The sequence below is a fragment of the Rhinolophus ferrumequinum genome, chromosome 11, assembly GCF_004115265.2.
Source record: "Rhinolophus ferrumequinum isolate MPI-CBG mRhiFer1 chromosome 11, mRhiFer1_v1.p, whole genome shotgun sequence".
In the NCBI taxonomy this organism is placed as follows: Eukaryota; Metazoa; Chordata; class Mammalia; order Chiroptera; family Rhinolophidae; genus Rhinolophus; species Rhinolophus ferrumequinum.
Genome location: NC_046294.1, coordinates 8,008,949 through 8,024,334, shown reverse-complemented (window position 1 = coordinate 8,024,334; position 15,386 = coordinate 8,008,949). Strand labels below are relative to the sequence as shown.

Genomic DNA, 15,386 nt, shown 5'->3' with positions numbered 1-15,386 from the left:
GGACACGCCCCCCACCCAAACGCAATGGGAGGCTCTCGCCCTCCCATTGGCTAGGCCTCTCCCCTGACTCCGCTCCCTAGGAACCAGAGCCTGGACCCAGGGGGCTGGGCCAGCCTCAGCGGAGGAGCCTTAAAGAGACCGCAGCCCCGGTGGTTCCCGTGCCTTGTTCGCCCAGAGCAGGCAGCCGAAGCATAAGCGCTCCGGCAAGTACACGTTAGAAACTTTATTCTCTGAATGGGGTGAACTGAGAGCAGGGCTGGGGTCACCCCTTCTCCGGCTCCTCCAGGACCTTCTCCGCGTTGTTCTGTAACATACACCCATGCTTTTGATTCTGGATTGATTGCCTCCTGTTTGACCGCGTGGAGCCCCGACGGCTGAACATGGATAGCCGCCTCCACAGCACGGTGATCAACAGGCTTTTGTTACGCTTGGGATTCTGGTGGTCCGACGAGTCCACATCAATCCCTTCGGTGTCTGCGGGAATGACAAGGCTGCTCAGCTCAGCTCTACCCTCCCCGTCCAACCTCCTGGGCCCTCCCCCTCTCCAGCCCCCTGGGTCCCCTGGTGTGTCTCATCCCACCTTCCTCTTCCACTTCCTCTGATTGGGCCTCCTTGGCGTGACCCTTGGAGGTTTGAAAGTCCTTGTCTTGGCAGCAGCCCATGGCCTGTGCAAGCCCGGCACTGGGTACCACCCACTCCAGCCCACCTGGCTCTCACCAGGCTTTTGTGACGTCAGATATCCCATCGCCTCAGCTTAGAGAGCAGCCACCCCTCTTTCATTTCTACCATCACAAAAGGCTCCGAGTCATGGTGGGTGTCGAGCTGTTTATTTACAAAGTGAACACAGGCTCTTCAGGGGCTGGTGGAGCCAGGCCGCTTCTTGTTTCTCTTTCTGGTTTGGAGAGCTCCTGGGGTCCGTTCCAAATCAGGGAGCTTCCGTTTGGCAGCAGCCTCCAAAGAGGCCCAAAGTTCATCTGCCTCTGTGTCTTCTAGGGGCACCTTACTGGGATCTTGAGGCTCTTGGGGCTCATCCTGGTGAGTGGAGAAGAGCTTCAGTGTCAAGGACACAGTCATAGACCCACTGGGAAGGAGGCTCTAGCTGGGAAACAATCACTTTTATTTCCTGCTCTGGGAACTCATTCCCACCCATGTTCCTGTCACCCTTGGCAGTAACCCTGTCAGGACTGTAACTATTAACATTCCTCACAAAAATTAAGTAATGCGACAGGTAGATGGATAGTCCCAGGTCTCTGTTCCAGCTGCTTCCTTTTTTCTTCCCACAGGGAAATAAATCCTCACATCTACGTCCTTGGCTCCCACATTCCCAGACACAACTGCTCACCTCCCAGTTATCCCTGCCTGACAGGAGAAGGCAGTTCAGTTGAGATTTGAGATAAACCTGCAAAAGATGAGGTACCTTAAGGAACCAAGCATGAAATAGAAACATGAATGGGGGCACATTTGGCAGCAGGCTCTCACCTTATGCTCCAGGCCCCGTGGATTCCGGATCCTGTGTACCCTCAAGATTCTGTCCAAACCACAGGAGGCTAGGAGGGGCTTTGAAGGGTGGCATTGCAACCCTCGGACACTGCCCGCTAGCCCCTTCAGACAGCCCAGTAGGCGCCCTGGAGAAGGGGGTAAGCATCAGTGCCAGCTGACCAGCCAACAACCATTTATTGTTTACTATTCAAATCACTTTACATTTCAATATTTAATCCTTAACATAACGCTGAAGTAGAAATTACCATTAATATCTCCATTTCACAGGTGAAGGAACTAAGGCACAGCGAGTCAAAGTAATTTGTACAAGGTCGTACAGCTTTTGAAACCAGGATTTGAACTCAGATAACCTAATACCTGAATGAGGGCTCAACCGCTCTACTGTCGTGCCTTAGAGGGCATCCTACCCTTCCCCTCCCCCAAGGCTCCCCAGTCCACTACCTTGCCGAAGGTCAATTTCTGCCAGCTGCCCATGAGTGTTCCCCACAATCACTGAACTGAGGAGGAGGTCAGAGGAAAGTGGGGTCAGCAGGAGCCTCCAAGAGTCCTTCCTGACCCCACTCTTTGCCCTCTAAACACTCACTTGCCCCCAGGAGTGAGAGTCATGGCTGTCAGTGGGTACTCTCCATAGGTGGCCTCTAGAACCGGCCGGCGCTGGGGGGAGGCTGGATCATAGACACGGACCTGGAGGAAGACTGCGGTATCACAGGGTACCCTCACTCCACATACCCCCCTATGGCTTCCCCACGTCTTCAACACCCCCTTCATATACTGCTTTGCTGTTTATAACCCACTCTTAGAGAAACTTTCTCATTTGAAATATATCCCTCTTCTGAGTGTTAGGGGGTTGGGGGAGAGCCGTTAGGAGCATAAATGGACAGGGATGAGGGAAGCGATCCTCCAGGTTGGGAGGTTAAGCCAGGAGGTAGGGATGGGGTGGTCTCTCACCTGATGGTACCCTGTACAGGTGACAAGCTTCTGTGACTCAGGGAGGAACTGTATGTCCTGGTCCCAGATGGGAACTCGCAGGTCAAGCCAGTCATTCCGTACCTGGTGGGGTGGGTAGATGGGGGGCAGGGTTGTGGGGTGCTCAATGTGTCCCTTCCTTCGGCCCTCCATCACCCCTAAAGCCATGGTCTCTGACTCATAATGGCCTCAGTTCCCTGGACCTCAGACCCAGCCCCTCCCCACCCATCACTCACATTCTTGGCTCTGAACACAGGCTCCTCAGACCCCTGCAGGTCCCACACCTTCAAAGCATTCTCTTTCCCACCCGTGGCAACTACGTGGGGGTGCACTGGGTCTTGGCGCATCCTACACACCCCAGGGCCCACCCTCAGTTCCAGGAGCTGAAAAGAATGGGAGATGAGATGAGGGATGAGAGTCAGTTCCAGAGTCCTTAATCCTCTTCCCCCAAAGCTTTCATTCAGCTCCCACCCTGGCCCCCTCCTTCCCCAACCACAGGGATCAGGGCAGGGGAGCCTCACTGGGCCGGAGGATGTCTCCTTGTCATTGTCACCCCAGACTCGAAGAATCCCAGAATCCACACATGTGATGAGGGTGCTGCAGAGGGAAGATAGACTTAGTTAAAAAAAAAAAAAGTGAAAGTATCCTCTAGGCTCCCTTCAACCCACCCCCAAATTAACTAAACTAAATTCCTACAGGCCTGTTCCTAAGGAAGCCTCTAGGCAACTCTGGTCTGGACAGGGCTTGGCAGCTTCCAGCTTCCCGTTGTTTAATTTCCTCAACAGAGGGAGGCTTTACCAGTTTTATAAGTGAGGAAACAAGCTCTGAGCAATTAAAAGATTTGCCCACTGAGCTGTGAATGTCAGAACCAGAGCTGGAAATCAAGTCTGTGATACTCCAAAGCAGAGAATGCCTTTGTATTCCACAGCTCCATCTGGGGTCACCCGGCCCCACAGGTCTTTCTGACTCTTGAGTCAGACACCAGGGAGTCAGAATCAATAACTCTGAAAGGACTGAAATGGGACTGGTTTGGATTTAGGGTTTGGCCAAAGTCAGACACCAGCTTCTTTTGAGTTCCATGTTCTGGGTTCCAGACGCTAAATGTCGATCTCTCCCTCAAAGTACCCCTCCCACAAAGCCCAAGCAAGTCTCTCCCCAGGAGCTGTACAGCCCGAACCTATGGTCCTTCTCACATTTGCTCACCCTCCCACCTTGGTTCAGGGTCTGTATCACTTCCCTGGATTATGGCAACAGTCTCTGAACTGCTTCCTCTCCAATTTATCCTCCACACTCTTACAGGCTCACAGCTCTGACCACAGCACTGTCCTCTCAAAAACCAGTAACCCCCACCACCTACAAATGTACAAATCTCTCAGCCTGGCATTTAAAGCCCTTTACAATGAAACCCAACCTACCCTGCCTATCTTGTATTAAAACGCTTCCTCAGCTTCAACCCCCAAATACTACTGATCGCCCCTGAAAGGTACCCTGTAGTGAGACATCAATCCTTGGCCTCTGCCAAGGCAGTAGCCTCTTCCCAGAATGCCCTTACCCCTTTCTCCACCTGCCCAAATTCTACCAATCCTTCAAGGTTCACTTCAAACATCTCACCCACACAGAGCCTCCTAGACCTCGCCTGTCAGAATTATTACTACCAAACACACACAGCCTGTTCACAACCTCCTCTCTCCATCTTTGGAAGAAAGCTGGGCCGGTAACCTAACCCAAGACACCACTTTCCTATCCTTTACTTTGGGACCTTCATCACCTTGTTGGTGGTTGTTAGCCCCGTTTAAAAACATCCTCTTAACTATTAAATGACTTGCTCAGGGTCACTCAAAAAATTATGGAAACGAGAAAATCCCTGGAGGATGAAAGTAGGTACTGTGTGTGTCTGGTGTACCTGCAGCCCTTGCATTTCGCCCAATGCCTGAAACTCAGTAGGTGTCCAATAAATGCTTGTTATAGGAATGAACGAAAGAAGGCAGGACACAGGTCCGTCACCCAGCCCAGACCTGTGTCATCTAAGGGCTGATCATTATTCGGCGGTCCTGCGGAAGCCTCATCGCTCTCTGTTGAGGGGCTCAGCGAGGGACTCGGTCTTACCCGTCGACCTGGGCAAGGCCTCGGAACGTGCCCTCCCCTCCGGGGCAGTGCCTCTGGCCCTGAAATCTGCCCTCCTCGGTGCTGAAGTGCCTCACTGTCCAGTCGGCACAGCCCACCAGGATCTGCAGGTAGAGGAGTGCAGAATGGTAAGGACAGCGAGGCTACCGTACCCCAGCTCCGTCCCAGCAAGCGGCCGCTCACCTGTGTCTCACCTCCAGCGCCCCAGCACAGGGTGCTGACCGCCTCCTCGCGTCGCGGTTGTCCCGCCGCCGTGAAATTCGCCGCCTGTTTGCGTTGAAGGTTCACCCCTACGGGACGCGGGAGTCAGTCGCACCGGGGTCGCCAGCTGGAGACCTACCCACTTCCCGGCGCCCGCTCCTGCCACCCACCTTTCAGGATCCCAGTCTCCGTGCCGATCCACACATGGTTCCAGCGAGCCCCCGCAGCCGCCATACCGAAGTCTGGCAGCCGACAGCCGCACTTCCGGCGCAGCGTCTGCGTCACCCGCGCGCGCAAAGGTGGATCCGGACCAACGCTGATTCTGGGAGTTTAAAGAGCGAGGAGAGTAGCGATCACTCGCCTGCTCCAGTTTGTTTTTCTTTACGATAACGATTTCTGGAGATAATTGTGGGGATCTGAAGACTTAACTGGACCATTTTACACTTGGAGTGGAACGCATCCTGGGTAGACCGAGATGCCGGGTCAAGCCAGCCTTAGTACGTCTCCCTGCTGCAAAGCATCATGTTTTGTTTTCTGTACAAGACAAGAGACCACTTCAGAATCGATTCAAATCACTGTTGTGGCGCATGGCTTCAACCTAGAGTATAAAAGGCACAAAACGAAGAAAGACGGAGAAAATAAAACCGAGAATCTTTAAAACAGGTATCTGTTTTGGAAAGGTGGAAGTAGGGGTGTCGTTTTTATTTCTTCACATTGAGGTTTGGTGATGGTAAAAATGAACACAAACTGAAAGTAAAAATCTGCAGGTAACAGAAACAAAAGCTGCAACTTTAAAATGTCATAATTAAAATGTCAACGGCTTCCTTCTTTGACTGTTTTCTGAGAAATTTTGTTCTTATGAAATCAGAGACTATCAGAAACTTTGCTGTTTGAAATTATATCAGTAAGAATAAAGTATCCCACTCTTGCCTGGCAGACCTAAGTCCTCCACGGAGAAGCAGCTATGTTTTCAGAGCAGCTGCAAGCCTGGCAATAGAGTTCTGAGCATAACATTCCACACTTATTTTTGTATTACCAAAGAAAGAGCACCCTTCGGAGTGCAGGCCTGATGTTGATCTCTTTGCACACAGCCCTTTTTATTGAACCTATCAGAACACAATTTAAACTAAATTAAACCTGAACTCCATCTTTCCTTAAAATCCTGTAACTTTTTTTTAAGACATCCAACCATTCCTCTGTTGTGCCGGTCTTTCCTCATTGTAATACAAGTCGGGGACACAGCTGGGGTTTAACGCTGATGAGGTTAAACTAACAGTCTGCCACTTAATATGAAGCCAAACTGAACCCTTAAGAAAGACCTCTCCCGTACACAGGATAAAAAAATCTAAAAACCAGTAAAGCGTTTCTAATAAATAAGGAGGAAACGAAGCTGCTATTCCAATACAGATCTAAAAAAAAAAAAAAAATTATCGTAGTCAATTTTCCTGTTTTTAAGAATGCATCAGAAGAGCTAAAAGGCAAAATATTGTATCGGCTGGGAAACACCAATTTAGTGCTTTCCTCCAAACCCCGCCCCGCGCGCGCGCACACACACACCCACTTTACAATATAAAAACAACAAAAAAAAACCCGTGGTTAAACTAACTGAAGTTTCTAAAACCTCATTTAAATTGAACTGCAATAGCAACTATTCGTAAAACCGAGCATTATCTTATTTTCAAACCGAGATAAGTTCCCCTTAAAAGGGGTGCACCGTTCCTGGAAGTACTGCAATACCAGGTCGATGCGTGGAGTGGACGGAGCAAGCTCCTATTCCATCTCCTAATTCCAAAAATCCATTTAATATATTGTCCTCGGATAGAGGACGTATCAGATATTAAACTGATAAGAACAGATACTACACTTGATCTTAGCCAAAAGGCCGAGAAGCGATGCCTTTGTTTTTCACCTCCCAGCCTACCTTATCCTTTCTGTAGCTTTTACAATTGTGGTGACTTTAACGGCATAACTATTAGTTTTTTTCCAACACACAACCTTTCTTAAACTTAATTTATTATTATTTTTATTCATAATTATAGTAACTTTTTTGAAACAGACCTTAAATAAGGTCCTTTACCGCTTCGTCTGTCAGCTCACTGTTCGACGTGTTTTGCATGAACCCGCCCCTCTGCTTTTATACATTCTTGGGATTGGTCCACATACAAGTCAATGCCCACGTTTCAATGCCCGCTTGATTTCTTTCTCCCAGACTGTGGCATGTCTCTGAAGGCTTTTAGGCACGCCATGGGGGCGACCGCTCCGTTAGTCAGTTGAGGGTGGGGCGGGTGGCGGCGCCGGCGCCGGAACACACCGTGTTACCCCAAATATAAGACCTAGCCGAACAATCAGTTCTAATGTGTCTTTTGGAGCAAAAATTAATATATAATATAATGCAATACAATACCCGGTCTTATATTAAATTTTGCTTCAAAAGATGCATTAGAGCAGATCGACCAGCTAGGTCTTATTTTCCGGGAAACACGGCATTTGGAGAGTCCGCGGTTCCGGGGCACAGGTTTTGGAATCCAAATTTCTACATTGGGATTCCTGCTAGCCAGTTTCTGATTTGATGAATTGAGGCATGTTGCGTAGGCTCCTGCCCCCTGTTAAATGGGGCGGTTGTTAGAGCAGGACACTCAGTGAAGGTTGGCCTTTAGGATTCCATTCCCCTCGCATCCTGAGGCTTCTGGCTCCCTTTTGTGCCTCCTCCCAGACTTGTCACATTCACCCCCAACTCGCTTCTACCTTGCCGTTTGTACCATCCATCACCCACCGTGGACCCTTCACAGAGGGGAAAAGATACCCTGAGAAAGACGTTTCTTCGGAGGTTCCTGATTCCTAAACTCGGCGTCCCGCGGTGGGAAAGAGATGGTGAAGCCCAGTGTAGGGAAAATTTAAATGAGCAGTTCATTTATCGACTCAAAGCAAAGCCTGGCTGTATGAAAGGGATATCAGGCCCTGGCTGTAAGGGACTTGAGGTCCTGTTTCCTTGGAAACTATATTAACATAAATGTGGAATATTCTGTTGGAAACCTCCTTAATTGAAGCTCTATAGCTGGCTGAAGGCCGTGTCTCTGCGTCAAAGTTAGATCCTTAAGGCAAGAGTTAGGTCGCTTCATTCTCACCGATATGCTTTCAACTAGCAAGGTTTACTGATAATCTGTGACATAATAGAACAAGGTCAAGGTTCTCAGCACTGTGTCCCTGATGTTAATAAACAGAAGCAGTTTCCACAGTTTCCCATAAGCAAACCAGAGCCTCCAGGGAAGAGCTGAATTGGGGGATGTGGTTACCAGAATAATGCCCCCCACAAAGACACCTATGTCCTAATTCTCAGAGCCTCTAAATATGTTATCTTACATGACAAAAGGTACTTTGCAGATATGATTAAATTAAGGATTTTGAGAAGAAGAGATTATCCTGGATTTGGTGGGCCCCTCTGGTGTCATTGCAAAGGTCCTTATACGGGACAGAAGGAGGCAGCAGACTTGGTGTCAGAATGATGAAGCATGAGAAGAATTTGATGACCCTTTGCTGGCTTTGAAGATGGAAGGGGGTCACATAAGATGACCTCTGGAAGCTGGAAAAGGCAAGTAAATGATTCTCCCGTAGAGCCTCCAGAAAGGAAGGCAGCCCTGCTGCCACAGCTTGATTTTAGCCCGTTGAGACTCGTTTTGGACTTCTGACCTCCAGAAGCATAAGATCAATTTGTTTTGTTTAAGCCACTGAGTTTGTGGTAATTTGTTATAACAGCAATACAAAACTAATACAAGCGCAAAAGCAAAATTCAGTTTCTTTCAATCCCAACCTTCTCCAAATTCTGCAAGACCCAACCTAGTGCAAGCCACAGCCCCCTGGCTTGGCTTCAGTCCTGCCCAGGCTACAGCCAAGCACCCCATCTCTTGGTAGGTCTGTGCAGTCAGCAGTTGACTGTTCCTGCTTTGAAGCAAAGGCAAGTGGGGATTGGCTCCTTCACTCTTGTTCTACTGTTACCTCTGCCTCTTCCTGCGTGGGTGCGGGAGGCTGATATGAGGGCTCCACGAGAACTTGGAAATGCATTTGTTTATGCTTATTGAGCAGTTATCTATGGCCACAAAAAAAAAATGAGACATGGACCTTGACTTCATGACCTTTATAGTCTACTGGGGAAAACTGGGAGAAGGCTCCTGTGATCCTCCAGGTGGGAGACAAAGGGGGCTGTGGTAGCAGAGATGGAGATAAGTGGAAGAGTTCAGAGAAACACTGGCTTTGGTGACAGGCAAAGCGAGGCCAAGGCAAGAATGTTCTTTCCATGGGTACATTTAATTTTTGTAATTTAATGTTTTATTTTAATGAAATTCATATCAATCAACAAGTAGTATTCAAAGGTTTATAGCAACTATCCCCATTTTACACTCTTCTGTTAACTCTTTAAACACTTTTTATTTTTAATGGTACTTTCTTCCATATTTATAAATCGATTGAACAATTTTTGACTTCCTATTTTTTTGTGTTCTTGAGGACGATGCTATAAACTTAAAAACCAACACAAGATAAAGCACGTCGAAGAAATGGCTAGTCAACTTGAAGAGGTTTGTAATTTTTGTTGCATCCCCCAACCCTTTTGAGAATCTGTTGAAAACTTTCCCCAAATAAACACATATTTGTCTCACACAGGTTTGCATACAATTTCTGGTGGGATTCTTAAGAGTCCCTTGAAACCCATTTGCTAATCTGTAAGTATACAACTACAGCCCTAGAAGAGACAGATAATCTCGCTGAAGTTGTCCACATACCTAAAAAGAGGCCACGTCAGTGGAGGAACAGGACTTGGGGGTCCTGGAGTCCTGTCTAAAAGCAGTCCAAGAAGGAGCCCTAACTCCAGGATTTAAGACTGGCTACTCAGGGTTGCTAAATGTCTCCTGCGGACAAAAATCACCCCTGGTTGAGAGCCACTGTGCTATTTCAAATAATCGTATTTGCTGGCTGTCTTATTTTGCCTCTCCCTCTTCTAGAATGTAACCCAAAGGCAAGAGCAAGGCTTTGGCTCTTCTGGGGAGTACATTGCTAGGTTTGGGATGGAGCAGTTTGTTGGCGCTGTTACCACTTAACTGAGGTGGGGAAGCTGAGGGAGGAGCTGGCGCAGGCAGAACAGGGGATCAAGGGTCTGAATGTCTGACTGGATATAAAGGGGGGAGGGTAGGGGGTGGTTGGATGTCCCTGGAGCTCAGGGAAGAGGTCCAAGGCTAGAGACATCATAGTCCTGAGTCACCCGCGTGCAGAAGGAACGTGAGGAGCCCGGCCTCAATCATTCTGGAACTTTCCCCCACTTCTCATTGTCCCAGTTGTACATCTTTTCATGTCTCAGTCCAACTAGCCATTAATTTGGGTCTTAATTTGAATTAATTTGCCAAATGTTGAAAATAGTGTTTGAGGAAGGCTTCATTATCTACCAGACACTTCCAGTGGACCCTGCCGGGCCCCTATGCCAGGCTCAGCCTATCTGGTTTTATCACCTCCTTGCTGTATTTCCCAGATCTGGGTTAGAGCAACAGTAGCCCCCAGACTCCTAGAATGGCCTGCTCTACTGGTTAAGCCCCTGGGACTTTGGTAACCGACCCTCCCTTCCCCTGCTATTTTAACTGTGACAATGGGCAATTTGCTTAGCTTTTCCTTGCCTCAGTGTCCTCCTCTATCCAAGGGTGCTTTTGACACATGCCTCCCAGGGTTGGTGAGAGGGTGAGAGGAGGTAATGCAGACTTGTCTGTAGATAAAGCTCAACACGCTTGCAGTCAGTTGTACCTGACCTCTTTGTAGCTTCGACATTTTTCATCCCGTGTTTGGGGTGTTCTTCCCTGGTTACCAGATCAGGCATCTCTGCAGGTTCTCCCACTGCCTGCAGTGCCTTTCTGATTTTCTCCTCTACTGTTCCTCCCCTTTAAATGCTGGTGCTCCCCAGGGTCCTGGCACCTTTTTAGTTGATTCACTTTCAGGACCAACCCTTGCTTATTCTGGTTGTATCACTGATGACAACTCTCAAATCTGTATGGCTATCATTTAATGAACAAAAACATAGTTCTGACACAAAATGCATATAGTTTGCCCTCCATACCCACGACTTCCACCTACATGGTCTAAGCTAATTCCAAAGATAAAATGTTAAAAAAAAAAAAACTTTGTAGTTGCTGACAGGTACTATGTAGTTAGGTCTGATGGTGTCTGTGCTGAACATAGACCTTGTGTCATTCCCCAAATACAGCGGAACTACTTATATAGCATTTACATTGTAATAGTGTAAACTACTGTGTTTCCTCCAAAATTATATATACTAAGACTGGGTCTTATATTAATTTTTGCTCCAAATGACACATTAGAGCTGATGGTGCAGCTATGTCTTATTTTCGGGAAAACAGTACTTGCACAGCACTTGTATTAAGTAGCCTAGAGATGACAAAGCCTAAGAGTGTGTAGATTATAGGCAAATACACTATTTTATGTAAGGGACTGAGCATGCTCGGATTTTGGTATCCGCAGGGACCCTGGAATCAATATCCCAGGACAGAGGTAGGGGCTGTATTCTGAAATTCACGTGTTAATAAAATAGGTGGGTATCCCTTAATTCATCACTATTCTATCAAATATCAAATATTGAGAAATATAATCATTATCTGAACTTATATCACAATTACCTGGAGAAGTTGGGGGCAGGGGAAGGGGGCAGGAGTGCATGTTAGCCACATAGATTTCACTCCAGGCTTAGAAAACCACATTAACTGCTTTAAAGACAGAATCATTGACCTAACCATACACATACACCCACACCACCCCCACCCATGCACTACACCACCGCCCTTCCTTTACCTGAGTATGCATGGGGACAGGAACCCATTTGGATGAGCCTGTAAATTCTCAAGTAGCTATCTATTTTCATGCTCAGATTAATGGTACATGTAGATCAAGATGGATGTTTGTTGCCAATTGTATCATTCATTCAACAAATGTTCACCTGCCATAGCAGTTGTACCTATTTAGGTGAATAGCTAATCCAGACCTACTCAAACACATGAATCACAGTGAAGATTAAAAAAAACCAAAAAATGTTTTATTTAAAGACTGAAATGATTGCATGTTAATTTGAATTTTATGTTAATTCTACATGGTACAAGAAATGACTTAAAAAATTCCCCTTTTGATGTCCTCCAAGAGTTGGAATCCTGTACAGAAAAAGAAAAGTGAGTTTATTGAATGGGAAAGAATATGCACTGAGTTTATAAGGGGCTAATTTAAACCAATTTCCACCTCCACATGCTTCTCTGTTTATTAAATCATGTCTGTACTAAATACGAAACACCAGTACACAGGCAGATACCTACCATCATACAGGATTTGTTCTTTCTTTAGACCTGGAAAAAATATACAAATTTTCAACAAGTGATTTAATTCTCCCTTCCCCATGTTCAGAAATCCTTATGATCCCTCAGACAGCTCCTTCTGGAACAGACTTTCCTCTTCTCCCCCAGCCAGCCCCAGTGGGTTCACCTTTACAGGCTCTGGGACGAGGACAGGAGGTAAGACATGTGAATGTTTCTTCACCGGGAAATTTTAGCTTGGCCCATACCTGGCATCTAAGTTTACTCACCTCTAACTTCAGACTGGAGTTGAGCAGAAATATGGCTTGTCTTACACTTTCTCTGCAAAAGATCGATTGGGAACTAAGTCCCCAGCCCTAGGAGTCCCTGTTGCTTGGGGGAAAGGTACACCTGTATAGGCTATGTAGGCTTTAACACATTTTATAGGAACCACCAAGAAGTCCAAAGAACTTCCTGCTGGCTGTACAGCCTACTCAATGAACTACCCATTGTCACTTTTCACTCCAAGGCAAGCTCACAGCTCAGAAAATACCTTTCAGTCACAGTGATCAGACTGGGGCGGTATTGAACTCATCACTGGTGAGTGGTTCAGTAATGACCAAAGACAAACTGGATTAAGCCAATGGGTTCACGTCTTTGCACAGGTATCCAGACTAAAGTGCCATACAAAAACTGGCAAATCTTATATAGCAGCCCTAGACTGAAAATGTTGCAAAGGGATTTACCTCAAATCATTCTTGGGCTCCAGAGAAGGTGCTGGACCTGAAACAAACAAGATTGGGTCAACAATGCTTATTTCCTGCATTGTTCCCACCTCAGCCAGTTCCTAAAAATCAGATTTCCGAGTCTCAGCAGCAATTCATCAGCCGAACGAGATTCCATGTAAATCATCATGTATGTATAGGCCTAACAGGGCATTTTTCTACCCAGCATGCACCAATACATAGGAAAACCACTCACCTTCTAGTGGTTAAACAGGTTACTGTTAACAGCACCTAGGGAAAGACAAAGCTGTGGGTGACAAAAGTTCCTTACACATTGTATCCCCCTACTACCGTCTTCTCCAGTTTCTCAGGTGTTCAAATGTTTTCATTGTGTAAGTCATAGTGAGCTAGTTTGATTCATCATAGAAACCGACTACTTGGTGATATAAACCAGACATTAATCAACTAACCTTTTAACTCTGTCAGCTTTTCAGTAGTACACAGGAACAAGGTGCTCCTAAATAAGATCATGTAATTAGCAAAATATCTAAAACAGCCAAAGCTATTCTAGCTATGGTTAATGGATAGGCCAAGAAAAACTAACCAAATGCTATCTACAGGCTATTTGTTGTACCTCAGACAGTTCCTCATGGAACAAGTTCTCATCCTCTCTCCCAGTTAGCCCCAGTGGGTTCACCATTACTGGCTCTGGGGCTAGAACAGGGGTTAAGACGGGATGTTTGTTCTCCTCACTGGTACTGGACTCTGGGGCAAGCTACAACCACGTTACAAGTACTCACCACTTCCAACTCTTTCCAGTAGTTCAACCCTGGGCATATCAATGGGCATCTAGTAGATGAGAGATTAAGAAACATTACTACAAGGACCAAGGGGAACCAGCAAGCTATATGGGTCAATCAGGGCTCTGGTAACAAAACAAAATATCACAACAACCCATGATGATGCTATCCTTTGGATAATGGGTTCACATGTTAATTTACCACGAGAGAAGCAACTTACCATTAAAATAGATGAATATATCATCAGGACAGTCTGCAAATAAGGAGCAAATAATTACTTAAAAGTATTAGGGTAGAATAAAATTTCTTCATGAATAGAAACTGCCATCAGAACTCTAACATGCTATTAACTGTCGTACCTCACAGAACATCAGCATAACAATTCAAATCATCTGACAGTGACATGTGGGTGAGGGAAAAGCACACCCTCTCAAAAACCAACTGTGTTGCTGGTTGTTCTTTCCCTCCCCAGAAAAAAATCATTCCAAGAGGAACAAGCTGGAAGGAGCAAAAAGCAACACCACTCCACTGACCATGTGCTCTCCTGGTTGTGGGGAACCCTGGAGAGATGACACACCAATCCCATTTGAACAATTACCTGTAGTCACCTTGAGACACAGCTGAATTCCTCAGGATTGGTGATGAGATGCTGGAAACAGAAAAGGGAGGCATTATATGTACCTAGGGCAGCCTGCAAAGGAGTACTTCAGTACTCTCGGCCCACTTCTCAGTATTAAGATGACATCACATCCAAGTTCAGTCATATGCTTGTCATTATATATTCATCATGGAGTGGCCAGCCCAATTTGACGCCCATCTAGACACTGCCCCCACCCACAATTGCATAAACCATTGTATACATACCTGGAGCATCACTGTAACACTTGATTTGCACAGGAAAAGATTTTGTCCCATCTTCCAACCTACAAGTTCTTTTAAACTGAACCATGTCTGAAAAAAACGAAGAGCACCTTTCACTTAAGCTTTAGACCTTGCAGCCTGTCTCATGTTAGTGCCTTAACACCTCCGAGCTAAAAAAACCCCAAACATTTGCTGCAGATGGTGCTACTCAGAATTTTTATATTTTCTCCACTAATCCCTCAGAAAGAGAGAGTTCAATTCTTAAAATCATCCCCGTAGCACATCCATAGGCCTTCCAAACACTCAACAATGAAAGAACAATGGTAAAGGGCAGCCTTAAGCACTTACTTTAACAAAAGGGCTGTTCCCGATTCTTTGGCGTTCAAACTTGCCCCTGAACCCTGCAGACAAGAGAACATTAGGTCAGCACTGGGTATTTCGCAAACGCTTTGTTTTCCGGAGAGTCTTCTGCGTCGGCTGCGCAAGGCCAGTCTCCTCAGAGTTTCTCATCCTCACGGAAATCAGTACAGGTCTGTGAAAAGGTTCTCATCACACAGAGAAGGCCGCAAGCACCGCCTGCCATCGCCATTTTGTCCTTCATAAAGCCCTGCATTAGATTCGAGGCCTGGAGGCCACGGCCAAGTTCCCCCACCCCGCCAATTAAATAAATGCAACACAGAAGGCGGCCAAAGGTGCGCCATGCTCACGCGGCGGTTACTTTATGAAACACAAAGTACACTCACCGAGAGCAGCAGCAAAAACGAGACCGAAGCTGCACACTGAAACGCTTAAATACCATCTCGCAGAGACCCATGGGATTTGAGGGCGGGACTGTGGCGGGCGCACGCGCATGAGGAGGGTGCGTGGGAGCCTGGGGAGTT

The 15,386-nt window shown here is 46.8% G+C and overlaps 2 protein-coding genes, 1 long non-coding RNA gene and 9 other non-coding genes across 13 annotated transcripts; all 12 read right to left on the bottom strand.

The window, feature by feature from the left end:
* Positions 1-262: 262 nt before the first annotated feature.
* On the bottom strand, positions 263-662 carry TEX54 (testis expressed 54). The gene is made up of 2 exons (XM_033121231.1): positions 581-662; positions 263-474 (listed from the first exon to the last, which is right to left on the bottom strand). Exons 1-2 carry the CDS (start codon positions 660-662, stop codon positions 263-265), a joined length of 294 nt encoding a protein of 97 aa, XP_032977122.1.
* Positions 663-805: 143 nt separating this feature from the next.
* On the bottom strand, positions 806-5,375 carry WDR74 (WD repeat domain 74). 2 transcript variants are annotated; one of them, XM_033118825.1, is made up of 12 exons: positions 5,221-5,375; positions 4,962-5,113; positions 4,774-4,880; positions 4,573-4,694; positions 2,988-3,063; positions 2,703-2,849; positions 2,449-2,550; positions 2,084-2,184; positions 1,942-1,997; positions 1,480-1,625; positions 1,343-1,359; positions 848-1,032 (listed from the first exon to the last, which is right to left on the bottom strand). In XM_033118825.1, exons 1-12 carry the CDS (start codon positions 5,226-5,228, stop codon positions 990-992), a joined length of 1,077 nt encoding a protein of 358 aa, XP_032974716.1. In that variant the 5' UTR covers positions 5,229-5,375; the 3' UTR covers positions 848-989. The 2 variants fall into 2 exon arrangements, with proteins under 2 accessions (XP_032974715.1, XP_032974716.1); XM_033118824.1 differs by lacking the exon at positions 5,221-5,375 and having other exon boundaries at positions 806-1,032; positions 1,343-1,399; positions 4,962-5,179.
* A 1,119-nt stretch (positions 5,376-6,494) lies between these two features.
* On the bottom strand, positions 6,495-6,685 carry LOC117031433 (U2 spliceosomal RNA). Its single transcript, XR_004424569.1, has one exon. It is a non-coding gene; the product is annotated as a U2 spliceosomal RNA (small nuclear RNA).
* Positions 6,686-11,850: 5,165 nt separating this feature from the next.
* Positions 11,851-15,354, bottom strand: LOC117029619 (uncharacterized). Its single transcript, XR_004424295.1, has 12 exons — positions 15,249-15,354; positions 14,854-14,906; positions 14,509-14,595; positions 14,243-14,293; positions 13,865-13,897; positions 13,645-13,693; positions 13,315-13,361; positions 13,101-13,135; positions 12,866-12,902; positions 12,410-12,461; positions 12,144-12,173; positions 11,851-11,984 (listed from the first exon to the last, which is right to left on the bottom strand). It is a non-coding gene; the product is annotated as an uncharacterized LOC117029619 (long non-coding RNA).
* LOC117031428 (small nucleolar RNA SNORD22) lies at positions 12,243-12,368 on the bottom strand. The gene has a single exon (XR_004424564.1). It is a non-coding gene; the product is annotated as a small nucleolar RNA SNORD22 (small nucleolar RNA).
* On the bottom strand, positions 12,656-12,724 carry LOC117031427 (small nucleolar RNA SNORD31). The gene has a single exon (XR_004424563.1). It is a non-coding gene; the product is annotated as a small nucleolar RNA SNORD31 (small nucleolar RNA).
* LOC117031426 (small nucleolar RNA SNORD30) lies at positions 12,969-13,038 on the bottom strand. The gene has a single exon (XR_004424562.1). It is a non-coding gene; the product is annotated as a small nucleolar RNA SNORD30 (small nucleolar RNA).
* LOC117031421 (small nucleolar RNA SNORD29) lies at positions 13,207-13,273 on the bottom strand. Its single transcript, XR_004424557.1, has one exon. It is a non-coding gene; the product is annotated as a small nucleolar RNA SNORD29 (small nucleolar RNA).
* On the bottom strand, positions 13,475-13,602 carry LOC117031429 (small nucleolar RNA SNORD22). Its single transcript, XR_004424565.1, has one exon. It is a non-coding gene; the product is annotated as a small nucleolar RNA SNORD22 (small nucleolar RNA).
* LOC117031423 (small nucleolar RNA SNORD28) lies at positions 13,967-14,041 on the bottom strand. Its single transcript, XR_004424559.1, has one exon. It is a non-coding gene; the product is annotated as a small nucleolar RNA SNORD28 (small nucleolar RNA).
* On the bottom strand, positions 14,367-14,438 carry LOC117031424 (small nucleolar RNA SNORD27). The gene has a single exon (XR_004424560.1). It is a non-coding gene; the product is annotated as a small nucleolar RNA SNORD27 (small nucleolar RNA).
* LOC117031425 (small nucleolar RNA SNORD26) lies at positions 14,709-14,784 on the bottom strand. Its single transcript, XR_004424561.1, has one exon. It is a non-coding gene; the product is annotated as a small nucleolar RNA SNORD26 (small nucleolar RNA).
* Positions 15,355-15,386: the final 32 nt, after the last annotated feature.